At 44.2% G+C, this 11993-nt stretch overlaps 1 protein-coding gene across 5 annotated transcripts; it reads right to left on the bottom strand.

Moving 5' to 3' along the window:
* Positions 1–206: 206 nt before the first annotated feature.
* Positions 207–10828, bottom strand: tfap2c (transcription factor AP-2 gamma (activating enhancer binding protein 2 gamma)). 5 transcript variants are annotated; one of them, XM_062564121.1, is made up of 9 exons: positions 10765–10802; positions 8018–8312; positions 6933–7391; positions 6563–6614; positions 5276–5347; positions 4478–4700; positions 3372–3490; positions 2005–2146; positions 207–1800 (listed from the first exon to the last, which is right to left on the bottom strand). In XM_062564121.1, the coding sequence occupies exons 2-9, from the start codon at positions 8063–8065 to the stop codon at positions 1506–1508; spliced, it is 1410 nt and encodes a 469-aa protein (XP_062420105.1). In that variant the 5' UTR covers positions 8066–8312; positions 10765–10802; the 3' UTR covers positions 207–1505. The 5 variants fall into 5 exon arrangements, with proteins under 5 accessions (XP_062420105.1, XP_037304382.2, XP_037304381.2 ...); XM_037448485.2 differs by lacking the exon at positions 8018–8312 and having other exon boundaries at positions 10765–10828; XM_037448484.2 differs by lacking the exon at positions 10765–10802 and having other exon boundaries at positions 8018–8409.
* Between the last annotated feature and the right edge of the window lie 1165 nt (positions 10829–11993).

The following is an 11993-nucleotide window of genomic DNA, read 5'->3' as shown; positions in this document are numbered from 1 at the left end:
AGCTCAAACCGTCTGCTCAGCATACGTTACGCATGTACATATGCGGAGTCGTCCGCGTCTAAACAGAAAGTCGTTTGGGGCGCTCCGAGCTGTGCATCTCTGTTCATCACATGAGGTCTTTTCGAGGTCCTCCTCTCTCACACAGCCTGATTGGGAAGCTGAGTGAGCAGATAATGATGGCCGCTGTTCCCATTGGTTTGTGGGTTTTCTTTGTGGTTTATTAATAGGAAGAAATCTTCCAACCCATGACTTGACCATCTTCTGTGAAACACTGCCAAAAGGAGCTCAACAAGACTATCACAAATACTTGTTTTTTTTGTTGTTGTTTTTTGTACGGCCCATGCAACATCACTTACTCACTGGGTCAGACTTGAGTCTTTCATTTTATTTTAATTTTTTTTTTCTGAATTTTTGTAAACAGTTTTTTTTTGTCTTAACATATTTTCAAAAAAAAGCTATATCATGCCCACTTCCTAACCTCTACTCGATAAAAAACTAACCCATTTATAAAAGTGAAACACAACGTCATAGAAAGCGAAACCACACACCAGATACCAGTATTTACACAAGCCCATTAAATTACAACATAAATTAGAAACTATTTACATCCAGGACAAGACACTGGATAAAATTCTATGTTTGGAATTTAATGTCTAATTAAAATTTGTTAAAGAAATATATACATTTACACACATTCTCACAACAAACATACAACCTGGGAAGACTGAAGTAGGGTTTTTTGGGTAGGTGGGAATTTTTTGTTTTTCTTAAATACAAATAGAATCATGAATACCTAACGTGGTCACAACAAAGGGCTGTCGGGTTTAAAACATAAGAGCAACAATGGAAGCATTGCTGCCTGTAATCCACATGAACACTGACGAGGTCATCAAGTCTCTGGTTTCTGACCAAACGCAGACGGAGAAAAAGTTTTTCTCCTCATTTCAGCCCAATAAGATTCACAATAACACTGATCCTTTTTGAAGTGGAAAAAAAAAAAAAAAAATGAAGTGGATTTTCTTCTCGCTTTCTCATATAAAAGTTGTCCTTTGCAAGTCCATTGAGACTCAGGAAATCAGAGGATTTGCCTCCAGACGGAGCAGAAGAGGAGGCGAGGCGGCCGAGAGGAATTCATCTTAAAAAATGTCTTTGAGATGAAAAAAAAAAGCACACTTTTGTTCTTTTCCTCATCTTGTCAACAGGGAGTAGGTCCGATGGCCGTAGTGTGGTTTAATACCACCCTCCCCCCCCCCCAGGCGGTTGTTATTAGTGTTGGTTTGAAGCAAACAGGGACTTCTCAAAACATTTAATTAAAATTCAACAGTGCAATTACACACAAACTCTCTCTCACATACAAATGCAGCTCTCAGAATGACAATACGCAATCAATCAACATAGATTTCTTTCAAAAATCCAAAAAAGAAAGCCTAAAAAAAGGGCAGACGGGGCGGCGAGATGAAGGGAATCTGGGGGTCTCAAGTTCACAAGGACTCTCCTCTGAGCTCTCATTTCCTGTGCTTGTCCATTTTGTCTGCAGATTTGCTCCCACTGTCTGAGGACCCCTGGGTGTCGCTACCGGAGCTCAGGTACATCTTGTCCACTTGTTTGAGCGCCTCGTTCAGGTAGTTCTGAAGCGAGGTCATGGCGGCGCAGATGGCGGGCGAGCCGAAGCCGTGAGTGATGAGGCTGAAGTGGGTCAGGCAGCCTTGGATCCCGGGCTCCACGATGGGGGCCGGCCGAGAGTTTCCCAGCGGCGAGCGGTCCTGAGTCAGCAGGTCAGTGAACTCTTTGCAGATTTGCCTGTTGGTCGACGAACAGAAAAATACTTTCGGATGAGAGAAAATACGAAAAAAACGCTTTGGACGACGAAATCAAAAATCAGAAATGTTTTAGCGATCAATGAAAGTATTTAAGAATTAGTTCTAGTTACGGTATATCCTACTTTGCTAGGGGGCACATTTCCATGCAAATTAAAGTTAATCACAAATGGAAGCAGACACTTACTTGGCAGCGAGCAGCATGTTCTTGCGAGAGTTGACCTCGTTGCGTTCTACGTGAGGCCTTCCCAGGTAATCAGCAATGGCCTTTGCAGGGAACTCCGTCTCACACACGTAACCAAAGTCTCTCGCTAAATGAACAGCTTCACCTGGGGAAAAAATAAAGTAAATCCTTTTTAAATGGTCTCGAAACCCGGGACAGGCCTTAAGTTGACACTTGGCTTTGAGCCTCAAACCAAAACTCAATTTCTGAAAGAATAAATATTATTATTTACACAGGCTTTACCCCCGCATGCCCTCTGGCCCACTGGGCAGAGATCAAATGGGGAGCTGCCCGGCTACGGGAACTCATCAATTTAGAGCATTACACGAGCAGCGTTTTGGACCTGATGCACATGAAGGGAAGCAGTTGAACTACAGAATAATCAGCTGTGCTCAGTCCTCTAGCTTGAGGGAAGAAGGGCTTGTGAGATGAATATATTTCCATCTTGAGGGTGGTTTTCGACTTGCACGGTCATAATGGGCTTATGTGGATGAATGCTAGCGCAGAGTGCCCGCGGCGCCCGCAGCACCGCTCATTGATAGACACGCACATCACTGGGGGACGCGGGCAGCTATTCACAAGCACAATCTTTAAGGTCAGCAGGCCCTCCTGGCGAGTCAAACACAAGATAACAAGGCTTAATTCAGCTTTGAAGGTCTCTAAATAACACAAGCCTCTGGTCATTCTGCGGCACAGAATCATCCGCTCATTTATAAGAATTAGGCGTGTAGGGCGCAAGAGAGGGAAAAAATATTCCACCTCAGCCCCGCGGCAGGTGGATGTGATTAAAGTGATAAAAGTTTTCCCCGGTGAAGCTTTCAAGGCATTGACAAGGGCAGGTGAAAGGGCGACGTTAGTCTTCCTAACACACACACACACACATGTAGATATAAACAAAAAATAACTGATGTTAAATAACTGAAGATCTGTGGTCAAACAACGCATAGCTCACAGTACAGTGTAATACTATCCTTACAGCGGTAGAGTTTGTACTGAAAGGTATTCCAAAGCTGGGAATAGCCAAGACTGAGATGAAAATGGATTTTTATCTTTGATGCTTGAGAGTGAACCCGCTTGCGTTGAAGGAAGCGCAGGCTGAATTGACAGAATTACAGTGAGAACAAAAGGAGCAGAACTATGCGGCCAAAAGCCGCGTCGCATTGCATTCCTGTCATTGACACTTTCAATGATGAAAAGTGTCGCACAGGACTTTAAAACCACACACTTAAAATGAGTTAGACGTTCTCACACTGAGGCAGCCACATTCCAGCCGCTGCAAACGGCAATTACACCCGTGAAGGTGCGATGAGCCACTGAGTGACATGCCATACCTTCCACTAGTGACGTAAGTAGTGTGACATTGGCGGCCTTCCTTCTTCCTGCAGGCAGGTTGAGCCCGATCTTATCCAGCTTCTCTCTCAGGGAACGACCTCCGTTCTTTGACTTGGCTCTGCAGAACAACAACAACAAGTATGCATATCATACCAAATAAATGCAGTCAATCTCTTCACACACAATATTTTGTTGTTTGGCATCTGCTTAAGAGCATTCATTTAAAGAGGAATACATGAGTATGGTGCTGTCAGCTGAGCTCTAGACAGAAAGTACTGTCAGGAGGTCTCATTGTGCACTCTTGAAAACAAATGAATCACAAACATACACACACAGAAATCCCTTGCACGCGCACTTCACACTCCCCAACTTGCAATGGCCGATACGTTTTTTTACACATGACTGGATGGCAACGTCTCCCTCCCCATGGCGGGTGAGAGAGGGAGCATCTTTAGGGAGGTGTGTGTGTGTGTGTGTGTGTGTGTACGAGTGCCGCCACCCCCTCTGCTAACGATCCCCCTCCTAGTGCTATATGACCTACTTAGAAATGTCTGAGTGTGTGTGTGTGTGTGCGCATGTCAGCATTAACACAGGCACATGGGAAGTGGCAAACGTGCACCCGAAGCACAAAGCGCTCTCGTCGGGGCCGTTGTGTACATACTGTACCCTCAGTCCCTCAACAGACTGCCGCACTAACATATGTGCCACGAGGTCAGTCGCGCTGCCACGGATGAACCGGCCCGATGCCGCAAACCCCGACAGACACAGGCGCGGTCTTAAGGTAACCGCCCCTATTCCTCAGTGGGAGCAGAGGACCAAAGTTGCAGACTCCGCAAAGAATGTCAGGAAAAACGAGCCGAGCGCTCAGAAAAAGCTTCTCCCAACGGGCTCCGAAGCTTTCAGTCTGCACATCATCATCATCATCATCATCATCACCATCGGACAGCCTTACCAAGCATGCAGGCAATACGGTTATTGACAAAAAATATATAACTGAATTATGCTTAAATTAGATTCCCTTATACTTTGAGAATAAGATCCTGCCGAATTCCTGTGTCGTATCAAATCCAACTTGCTGTCGCGTTGAATGAGTGTGAGCTCTGACCTGCGTAAAACGCCTCCCAGGAGCGACGCGTTGAGGCACTCGGGGGGTGACAGGCGTCTCTGGACCTCGGCCACAGTAACCTTGTACTTGGAAGTGGAACTCAGCAGGGAAAGGCGGCCCGGTACGGAGCAGAACACCTCCATGGGGTTTGAAACCATGCCCAGGAGGGACTCTTTCTGGAAAGGAAGACCCAGCACGTTGCCTTTGGGTAGAGTGACAGGCCCTGGAGGGTGAGGGGTGGGGAAGAAGAAGAAGAATGTGGGTAAGCTGCAGAGTGAAAAACAACAAAAAGGGAAGACAAAACGGTCCTGGTTGTGCAAAAGAATGTGTTTACAATGCACTTCTCCTGTGTATGCATATAAACTCTAATCACACTAATCCGCTCTGTGCAACACAGAATCTGTGTTCTCCTGTACGTAATCACAAGGAACTGTGTGCATGCTGATCTGCACAACTGACAAAACCAGCGTCAGCTGGAAGAAAAGAAATATTGTGTGGTTTTCCCAAACATTGGTTGCCTGGTGGTGAAACATCTAAAATGCCCTCGTGCCAAACACCCATCCACACACACAGATACACACACACACACAGACACACATACAGCCCGTCATCTAAGCAACAGATACACCTCAGTTCATCTGGTCTCAAAGGCTCTACTTCGAACAATGTGTGTGTGTGTTTTTTTTGTTTTTTTTGCTGGTTTTAAAAATGAACTTTTTAAACCCACCCACAAAAGCAGTGACAGTCATCGGACAAACAAAAACAGTACAGCACAACTACAGAATATGGCTATCTCACCAGCAAGAATTCCCCCCTGATAATAAGTCCTCTGTAAGCGATCAAGGTTCCTGCCACCTCGTAGTCCTAATACTGAGACAGAAATCACAGAGTCACATGGGTGCTGCACGGCTCCTCCGGGGCACATGGCTGGGAGTGACATGCCGTTGTTTACAAGTGGAAAACCTAAATTGCCCGTAGCACGGGCACATAATGAGCCATCGCTTATTTCCGTAGCCAGTGGGGACTGGCAGTTGTTTTTTTTTGCGCCGTGCTAATGGATTTCTACCGTCGGCGCCATCAGGAAGCGACGTTTATATCGCCACAATATTTGCTAGAATGCTTTAGAAACAACACAATATTCACTGTGTAAAATCACATAAATGTCATCGTATTAACCTCAACGCTTGAAAAAAAAAAAAATCTGTTTCACATTCACATGATTATATATAGTTATATTATTATTGCAGAATCTTCCCATGAATTCATCCACGTATCTGCATGCGTATGGTTCAAATAAATGAAGAAAGGCATGTAAGCAGTTTAATAATGTTACAGGCAGACCTATGAGTCAGTCTGTTTGATGAAGCCCTGGTGACAAAGCAGAGGGGGGGGGGGGGAGGGAGTTCTCACTAAAAACAGTTCATGTCCCAACAAATAACTAAACTGTCCTTCACATGCGAGCCCGATGCCACACCCCGCCAAAAAAGCTCGTTCGGCAGAGCAAAAACACTGCTCCGAGATCAACTCGTAATTTCCTGTTAACGTGAACTGAAAAGAGCTGCAATTGCGAGCTTAGCGAGCCTAAAGATGATCCAAAGCTTTCCTCTTTGCTCACAGTCAACACCGAGGTTTGTGAGATTGCTCAATTTTCATGTCCTGTCAGCTGGAGTCTGTCGGTTTTGTTTTTTTGAAAGGGATCCGTTCTTTCCCACTGGGCACCCATTCAAGCACCTTCACCAACAGAAAAGGCGAAGGATCACAGCCAGATTAGATAAGTGCATCTCATGGCTGTGAGGATTATCAGTGTATGCAGTGCAAGTGCAAATACAACACTCCTCTTTTGCTGTACCGAGTGCCCTGACATGCAACCTAAAGTAACTGTTATGACAATTCCTATGTGTAGAGTGAAAAAATATGGCCCTTGCAGGAAATTTCCAGCATATTTATTTGTTTGCAAAAAGACAGATTTCCCAATAATATATCCCAAAAATGTGTTTGGTTCATTTCTTCTTTTCAAAGTAAGAGAGGTTGTTGTTGTTTTTTCGATTGAAAATTCAATGTGTCGAAAACGTGCAATGAACTTACCTTTTTTAATGACTGTCTGGTCTGCCATTATAACACTGTGGTCATCTACATGCTGATAGAAAAAGAACAGAAGGATTAAGCAATTGTTTGAATCATTTAAAAAAAAACACACACACATAAACACTTTAGGAGGGACAGCAAGACATTTCTGAACAAAGAAAATATTATCGATAAAGAGATATGTGTATGCAGAGTAACCAATTAAGTTTAAACTTGAATGTCATCCTAAAGTGTATTACGGTATTTTGCTACTATGTTTCAGCACGTAAACTCGCGCACGTGCACACACCTCAGCGCGACCTCCACACACACGCACGCACGCACGCACACTTTGTCGCCTGGCTGCAACTTTGTCCACCCACTCACTCACTTGAACGTCGTCCAGTCCGTGCCCCATGTCGTGCATCCCCATGCTGTCACCGCCGATGCCCGACGACTCGATGCCGTGCACGTGCGGGGGCAGCAGCTCGGGCCTCCGGAAGCCTTCCCTCCTCACGCCGGACGAGCCCTCCAGGCCCAGGATCTGGCTCGCCAGCCCGCTCCTCCCGTGCGAGGAGAGCCCGTCCTGGCCCTGCCGACCGGGCCATTGCTGCTGGTTCGACGACTGCGACTGGTGCAGGGGGTTGATGTTGAAAGGGTCCCCGAGGTGGGAGTACGGGTCACTGGACTGCGGGTAGGAGATGGGCTGGTAGGGAGGCGGGAAGTACGGCGGCTGGAAGTCCGAACTGGCCGGGTGCGAGAGGGAGGGGGACGGGCTGTAGAGGTGCTGACTGACCGCGGGCAGGTGAGGCAGCCGGGGGTTCCCGTTGCTGTTTCCGTCGTGCCTTTCCTGGGGGGGGGGGGAGGAGGAGAGATACATGTCACGTGATTTAGCTGATAACCAAGTGGCAGGTTGTGATGGCGCGTGTTCCCACAAGGGACTCGAAGTGGCCTTTACCCACTGAAATGATGCCTAATGGCTCCGTGAAGAGCGTGAATATATGTAGACTTTGCATTTAAAATGAACAAAAATTGTATTATTATTAGAGTGTAAATGGATACTGTACTATTTCCATTGAATTGCTTACTAAATTATTGGATTGAATACGTTTCTCCTGTGTTGTAGCGTGATAAATAAACCTATGCTTCTGTTTTTTTTATTCTTTAATCATCATTTTCATTAACTCAAAATAAAGTATATCACTGGTGTTGCTGCCATCGAAATAGTTATCTTGCATTTATTTAGAAAATAGTTGTAGTTCGCAATAGTTGTTTTGGCTTCACAGTTGGCGTCTCAGCTTTTATATCCGGTGTCCATTTCATCTCCGTTTCGTAGAATTTAACATTAGCACATGACAGTGAATTTTTAAAAAAAATGGCCAACGGTTACACGCGTCCGTTGACTGGCAAACTTTTGTGACATGTCAATCAAAAAGCCACGCCGCTATCCCTCGTTTTGCAACTATCGAAACTCACCTCGCAGTCATCCTCGTACTTCACGTTGTCGGCTAATTTCCACAACATTCTGACAGAGAAAGGGGCCCTCTGTTAAAAAAAAACAACCTCTAAATAAAAAGTTTAAAAAATAAAAATAAAAATCTTAAATTAATCCAGGTATGGAAGAAGAAAAAAGCCCCAAAGCTTCCTGGTGCCCACGAACAGCCGTGTTCTTCCGCTGCGGCGAAGAGGCGAAGTTGCGCGTGAAGGCTGAATGGGGCGAAGTGACCCAGCGACTGACTATCCAACCACAGATATGACTTCCCAACAGCCACTACGGAAGAAAATAACCGGTGTCACGAAAGATCTCCACCGAACTCCCCCCTCCTTCTCCTTCTTCTCCTCCTCCTCCTCCTCCTTCTTCTCCTTCTTCTCCTCCTCCTCCTCCTCCTTCTTCTCCTTCTCCTCCCCGCCGCCTCTCAGTCCGCTCAATGTGTTCTCGAGCGCTGGCGTGGAAGTGGGGCGACGACGGTGCACGTAAGAAACTCGACTCCCTCTTATGGACAAAGGAGCGATGTTCAGTCGCATATTGTGCACGCGTTTAGCACCGAAAGGCTACTTTATGTGCGCGGTCGCTGCGAGGGGGCGTGGCCCCGCACGATGATGTCAGGGGGGGGGGAGAAAAAAAAAAGAAAAAAGGGAAAATGACAATATTGCTGATTGGCGGGGTTTTGTAGCCAATCAGAAGTGGGTCCGTCTTTGAAGCGTCCGACGTGTGGAGCCATTGACTTTTTACTGAAGGGAAACTTCCCCCGTGGGTGACAGTCTCTCAGCACCTACTCGTGCGTTTGTGTTTATCTCCTCAAAGCCATCAGTAAGTGGAAGGCAGCTGCTTTTAAACGTGTGGGAGGACACTTGTTGAGGAGTATTCTCCCTACAGACGTGCTCATGGGCTACCGAGGTGCGGGTTAAAGGGAATATTCCAAATGACAGTTCTTGGTATATTCATCCGATAATTTGTGGTTAAAAAAAAATGGCCAAGGGATTTTTTTTAACTAGCCCCTATAGTCGGATTGTTGCAGAGAACTTGATGGGGAGGTCATGACGCTCAGGACTGCCTCTTAGTCGGTTCATTGGTGTTATTAATTTAACAAAAGACTCTATTATATGGTTTTAAAAAGTTGTTTTTCCCCAGAGTTAACACAAACTATACCATGTTTACATATTAATGTGTTAATATAAATAACTGCTAATAATAATTCATACTGAAAACTGATCGTCATTCCCGTTTTATAATAATACAATGAAAATAATAATAATTAATTCATGTTCATATTTTTCAATGTAACCAGCACAATGGAGTAGTAAAATAATAGATGCCTGTGAAGCACTTACAATTACAATATCAAGTTATTGCAACTCTGATTGAGACGCATAATTAGAATAACAGGCCTTCAAATAGTCAGTGACATGGTGATGTTGGTATTTCACAGTGGAGGCTAAGTGCTCCTTTCAAACCGCAATAAGCTCGAGGGGTTTAGCATCATTCTCTCCAAAAACTCCGAAGCTCAAAAGGATCTCAACAAACAACTCTTTCTCTTCAGCTCATTTACATTTTTGGTGGAGCTTTTCAATGTCTAAAACAAGGCTGCTTTGAAGCTCTGATACGCATCAAATCTCAGAAGCGAGAACAAAAGATGTTCGTTTTACTCTTTTCCATTTGTTCATAACGACCCAACTGTCCATTGATTTTTTTTTTATACCTCCTTCCCGAACCGAACCTCACGGGGCCACTGCATGGCTGTATACGTGCATTATTTGGACTCATTTTATTAATGACTTTTTGTTGCCATTTGACCAATTCTAAATGTCAGATTATAATTTGGGGGATTAATGAGACAGAGCTTGTAGACAGCTGCGGTGCTGGGCCGCGCATGGGAACAACAGGGCGTGTGCTGCTGAGTGAGGATTACCCTGCTTCTTCTTTTTTTTAAGTGCTGGTCACTTGGTTTGCTGTGATGCGAAGCAGAAGTGAAATGCGCGCTGATTAAATGATATTTCACGTCGGTGGACGCGGGGAGGGACCCTCTGAAGGGGTTTAGTCACGCGTGTTTTTTTTTTGAACAAATCTGATGCCCACCATGTCGTTTTAACAACAGTCGTCTATGTCAGGTGTAAAGATGATATATGGATCCATGCCGGGCAGAACTTCTGCTCAGTCGTTTCTAAATTGGTTTTCTACACAACAAGGTGCATTCAATTAAATGTCCTGTACAGTAAATCGCGTTAAAATCCAAAATCGCACGGAAAAACCAACCCCAAAGCCGACAATAAAAGATCGCTGTGATATATGTAGGTTACATTCCTATTCTGTAAAATGACGCCTTCTTTAATTTGATCTATGAAGTATTAAAGGAGGCTATACTGACTTACTGCATTAAATCCTGCATGATATCCATATGTTCTATGCGGCAAGACTCGTGTTATAGTTTAATAAAATAAATAATACAACTGCGATGGTTAACTTGTTGAGAGGAAAAAAGACAAAATAAAAATATAATTCCATTTCTGTTTTTAAAAACCCCACTGATTTCTAATGCATTTGTAGTATTTGACGTTTTGTAGTGAATAACGCCACGGCCATATGGCATCAATCACCGGTTGTTCTGTATCACAAACAGCCGATGATTGTGGGAAGCAGTTAAAAAATAACACACACACACACACACACACACACACAAGCGATAAAACATGTCGCAGGTCAGCTGGAAGAGGAGAGAACTCACCCTCCAGTCTATCCTCTCCAGGACGGACATCTCCACGGCTCGAGGCGCAGCGATCCCACCGAGACGCAGCGGACGAAGTGAAGGCGCGAGAGGCTCACGTTGCCGACTTCACCTGACGGCCGCTCAGGTGCGCATGCGCATGCCCGTGTTCTCACACAACACCTGAGCGGGATCGATCGAAACAAGCCACGTATAGTTCCTCGATGGAAGCCCGCGTTTTGTTTAAAAACAACGGGCACATTAGCATTGATGAGGTGAGAAAAGGTGCCCAAACAAACACAATTAAAATATATCTTTATAAATAAAGTAATGTAATAATGCAAATAAAGTAAGCAGGGCCTATCAGATTGGACCATATGACAAAGATATATTTTTTCAAATCTAATAATTATCTGATATTGTTGTGAAAAAAAGAAACAATGTCATAAAGGGTAAAGGGTAAGAAAAGGTGAAAATAAGACGTGGGGAAATTTCAAGATGAGGTAATCCCCCCCAAAAGCCACGTCGCCTCAGGCTGACCTAAAGAATCTGCTTTCAAAAGCCTCTGAAGCTTTTTAAGGCCTAAAATGGCTGTTGTTATCTGATCCCCTAAATACTTTGGCTTAAACTAATGAACACATCAAAGTGCTTTTCGCTACGTGGTTGAAAATGTAGCTTAAATTTCTTGTTCTAAGGAAAATAATCGTACCTTCCTGATCCGTCAGACACCTCAAGTCTCATCTAACAATACCGTTTTTTAAGCAGTAGGTAAATATAATTTTAAAAAAGCCTATATTCGTATTTACATATTTTAATTCCTATATCTATTCCAGATCAATTCATTTCAAATGGAAAACACAGTCGGACAATTCAACGGGATACGATTTCCAACTTTATTTTTATTTGAAATATTTAAAATATGCATTCCATACGTATGGTTATAATACGTTTACCATGAATGGTAAATGCATGTCACTGCATGTCACTGCTATCATGACACATTAGCACATTAATCCAAAGCGAGTTCAAGCATTCACAAGACATCTATGAGCCCGACTTGTTCCTTTTGATTCCATTCCATTTACATCACAAAGTATATTTCGGTGCTCCCAAATCGATCACGCGTCAAAAAGGCTAATCACGTGTTTTTTTAATAAAATGCTACTGAAATATATACAACACAGGATGATAATGTTAGAGTTACAATGTCAGAGTGTCTTTGATCCTGCGTGAAGACACGGACTTACTTT

The sequence above is a fragment of the Pungitius pungitius genome, chromosome 8 (genome assembly GCF_949316345.1).
Source record: "Pungitius pungitius chromosome 8, fPunPun2.1, whole genome shotgun sequence".
In the NCBI taxonomy this organism is placed as follows: Eukaryota; Metazoa; Chordata; class Actinopteri; order Perciformes; family Gasterosteidae; genus Pungitius; species Pungitius pungitius.
Note: the sequence above shows the minus strand (reverse complement) of the source record. Positions and strands in the feature narration are given on the sequence as shown.

Bases quoted from the DNA above. Each gene is read 5' to 3' on its own strand.
- tfap2c (XM_062564121.1), bottom strand. From the start codon at position 8,065: ATGTTGTGGAAATTAGCCGACAACGTGAAGTACGAGGATGACTGCGAG. The intron at 4,701-5,275 runs GTGAGATAGCCA...CTCACCCTCCAG, and splicing joins TCAGGGGGGAATTCTTGCTG to GGCCTGTCACTCTACCCAAA. The intron at 1,801-2,004 runs GTAAGTGTCTGC...GTCGACCAACAG, and splicing joins AACATGCTGCTCGCTGCCAA to GCAAATCTGCAAAGAGTTCA.